General features: G+C 54.3%; 1 protein-coding gene across 1 annotated transcript; it reads left to right on the forward strand.

The window, feature by feature from the left end:
* The first annotated feature begins 825 nt into the window (after positions 1 to 825).
* LOC119268869 (mannan endo-1,4-beta-mannosidase 2-like) lies at positions 826 to 3,088 on the forward strand. The gene is made up of 4 exons (XM_037550579.1): positions 826 to 1,607; positions 1,768 to 1,890; positions 2,022 to 2,236; positions 2,323 to 3,088. Exons 1-4 carry the CDS (start codon positions 1,014 to 1,016, stop codon positions 2,723 to 2,725), a joined length of 1,335 nt encoding a protein of 444 aa, XP_037406476.1. The 5' UTR covers positions 826 to 1,013; the 3' UTR covers positions 2,726 to 3,088.
* Positions 3,089 to 3,290: the final 202 nt, after the last annotated feature.

Genomic DNA, 3,290 nt, shown 5'->3' on the forward strand with positions numbered 1-3,290 from the left:
ATGCCAGGCAAATATATCCCTGTTTTCTCTAAGGAAGTTGCGTAGGTCCTCGTCAATTTCCGCCTCGAGGTTTGCCCCAATTGACATTGTTTTAGGTGGGCCCGTAGGGTGCACTTGGAATTTGACTATGTCATTGGCCGGCTTGAATGAGGTCGACTTCGGCCGCTTGTCGAGGATGATATCATCCCGGTCAACTTTAGGGTTTAGGATAGTGATGACGTCTCTAGGGAGGAGTGCTGACGATGATGCCTGCGTGTTGTCTTGACGAGACCCTCTTTGAAGTGGTGTGCATGGGGTATCTTAAGTGTGCCGCTTAGAGGTGGTGATGGTTTTCGCCCGGTTCTCCATAATTAACTTGGCAATGTGGTTTTCGCTCGGTTTTTTCTGATTAACTGAGCAACTCTTTTTTCTTAATGAATGCAGGATAACTGTCATTTCGAAGAAAAAAAATTAAAACTAAATTTAGCAATCTCATGCACCATCATATTGGCCCGACGATTGATTTTAGCAAACTTGACACTTTGAAGATGTTTAGAGATGCTCAACACTTCCTTAGTTGCAATTTGCGGGATTTCGACGTACGGTTTGGTCCGAACGAAATTGATGACACTCGATGGATGATCAAAAGTGTCTGTACTGTCTGGTCCAAACATTTGCGGGTGATTCGATGATCGTGGTGGAGTTGCCCTAATGAAGGGGGCAAGTTGGACAGGAGGTAATTACAATTAGAATTCTGTGAAGGTCCTATAAGCAAAGTAATAGCACTAGCCTTCAACCCTACTCCTCGCCGAATATAACTGTTTACCTCGGGCAAAGCTCCCACCACCAGTGTCACAGTGTGCAGGTCCCCCCTCCTGCTTCACGCCTCACCGCCGCTGCCTCCCATCCCACTAGTCCACTCCTACTTCACTCCCGCCTTCTAGAAGTAGAGGCTCCACCCCCCACTCGGAATGGCGCTCCTCTAGCAGTAGCACCGCAAAAGCTCCCCAAGAACACCCCGCCGGCACCACACAATGGCGGCGTGCAACGGCCTGTTCGTGTACCACATCCTCGGCCTGGCCTCCCTGCTGGCCGTGTTCTACTTTTCCCTCCTCGGCGAGGTGGACCTCCGCTTCCCCGGCCTCCTCCCGTCCCCCGGTGCGTCCCGGTCCCACGACGCGTCCCTGCCGTTCGTGGAGCGGCGCGGCGCGCAGCTCTTCCTGGAGGGCCGCCCATTCTACATCAACGGGTGGAACTCGTACTGGCTCATGGACCAGGCCGTGGAGCCGGCCAGCCGCCACCGCGTGTCGGACATGTTCCGCGCCGCCACCGGGATGGGGCTCACGGTGTGCCGCACCTGGGCCTTTAACGACGGCGCCTACAACGCGCTCCAGCTCTCCCCGGGACACTTCGACGAGCGCGTCTTCAAGGCGCTGGACATGGTGGTCGTGGAGGCCCGGCGGCACGGCGTGCGGCTCATCCTCAGCCTGGCCAACAACCTGGAGGCGTACGGCGGGAAGACGCAGTACGTGCGGTGGGCGTGGGACGAAGGCGTCGGCCTCACCGCCTCCAACGACTCCTTCTTCTTCGACCCCGCCATCCGCGACTACTTCAAAGTCTACCTCAAGGTAAACACTGAACAGTTGCAGCATCCTGCCCGGAGCATCAATGTCTAGCTAGCTGATTTCTTTTATGTTTCTAGCATCCCATTGACGGAGAAACAAAAAAGTGTCGGTGGCAATTTTACAGTGGTTAAAGTTGCATACTTTTACTTTTGTTTCGGTGCAGGCATTGTTGACGAGGACGAACCACTTGACGGGGGTGCAGTACAAGGACGACCCTACCATCTTGGCGTGGGAGCTGATGAACGAGCCCAGATGCATTACCGATCCGTCCGGTAACACTCTGCAGGTGAGTCCATCGATGCTACTATCTATCACACTTATTGCCGATCTGCATCTACCGTGCGAATTTGATACTAGATGTAACTGTGTTCATTTACCTTTAAGACATTTTCTGATTTGGTTGCGTGATGGGGGCAGCGCTGGATCGAGGAGATGGCGGGGTACGTGAAGTCGATCGACCGTCGGCACCTGCTGACCGTCGGCACGGAGGGGTTCTACGGCCCCACGAGCCCGCCGGAGAAGCTGAGCGTGAATCCGGGGCACTGGTTCAACAACTACGGCCTCGACTTCATCCGCAACTCCAAGATCTCCGACATCGACTTCGCCTCCGTCCACCTTTACCCGGACACCTGGTAACCATCCCCATCAACAAATTAGCTACTACTACGAGTACTCTGAATTCGTGGAAGCAGTGGATGAGACGCCAGCTAAATTGCAGGCTGCTGGACGCGAATCTGGAAGAGAAGCTCAAGTTCGTGACGAAGTGGGTGAGCTCCCACTTCGAGGACGGCGACACGGAGCTCGGCGGCAAGCCCGTGGTGCTCACGGAGTTCGGGCTGTCGCATTTGGTCAAGGGGTTCGAGCAGTCGCAGCGCGACGCCTTCTACAAGTCGGTGTACGACATCGTCCACGAGTCGGCCAAGAGGGGCGGCGCCGGCGCCGGCGCGATAGTGTGGCAGCTCGCCGCCGAGGACATGGAGGAGTACCACGACGGCTTCGCCATCGTGCCCAGCGAGACGCCGTCCATGCAGAAGCTGCTGACGGAGCAGTCGTGCAGGCTGGCCGCGCTGAGGCACGGGGAGCAGGAGGCCAAGAGGATCCTCAAGGCGGTGTGCGGCTGACCCGTGATCTCTCCTGCGAGGTGTGGTTTTTTGCGTGCTCCTGTCATGTAGTAGTACTGTTACTGTATGTCCCTAGGAAATCGACACGAAATGGACCGAAGGGATCCATGAAAGGTGGTGTGCTCGGCGCCGACGTCGGCAGATCTGTCCCTGTATTTTCCTTGCTGTGTTGTTGTACTTGTAGGTGCCCTTGACCTTTGGTGTTTAAGTCATTGTCGAGTGGCAGCGGAGGATAGTGATATTCTATAGACCTCGAATAGTGTTTTGTCTGCACAAGAGATATTTATATGTACGCCTGTGTAAGCATAAGAAAAATGTAGGCATGTTCTGCATGGAAATGGAGCACCGACGAATCTTTGCTCATTGTGCTTGTGATCCAGACATCCAGTGATTGTGGCGAGGCATTGTATTTCCGCCCATTTGTGACTTTTCAGTAAGTAACTCGCCATTGAGCATGGCCGTGAGTAGTTAAATATGATGAACTCATCGCTGTTGTGACCACAAAGAACCAACGGCGCAACACAATAGCGAGATCAAGGAGAAACGCATGCTGCAAAAGGTAAAG

This window comes from Triticum dicoccoides, chromosome 3A (assembly GCF_002162155.2).
Source record: "Triticum dicoccoides isolate Atlit2015 ecotype Zavitan chromosome 3A, WEW_v2.0, whole genome shotgun sequence".
In the NCBI taxonomy this organism is placed as follows: Eukaryota; Viridiplantae; Streptophyta; class Magnoliopsida; order Poales; family Poaceae; genus Triticum; species Triticum dicoccoides.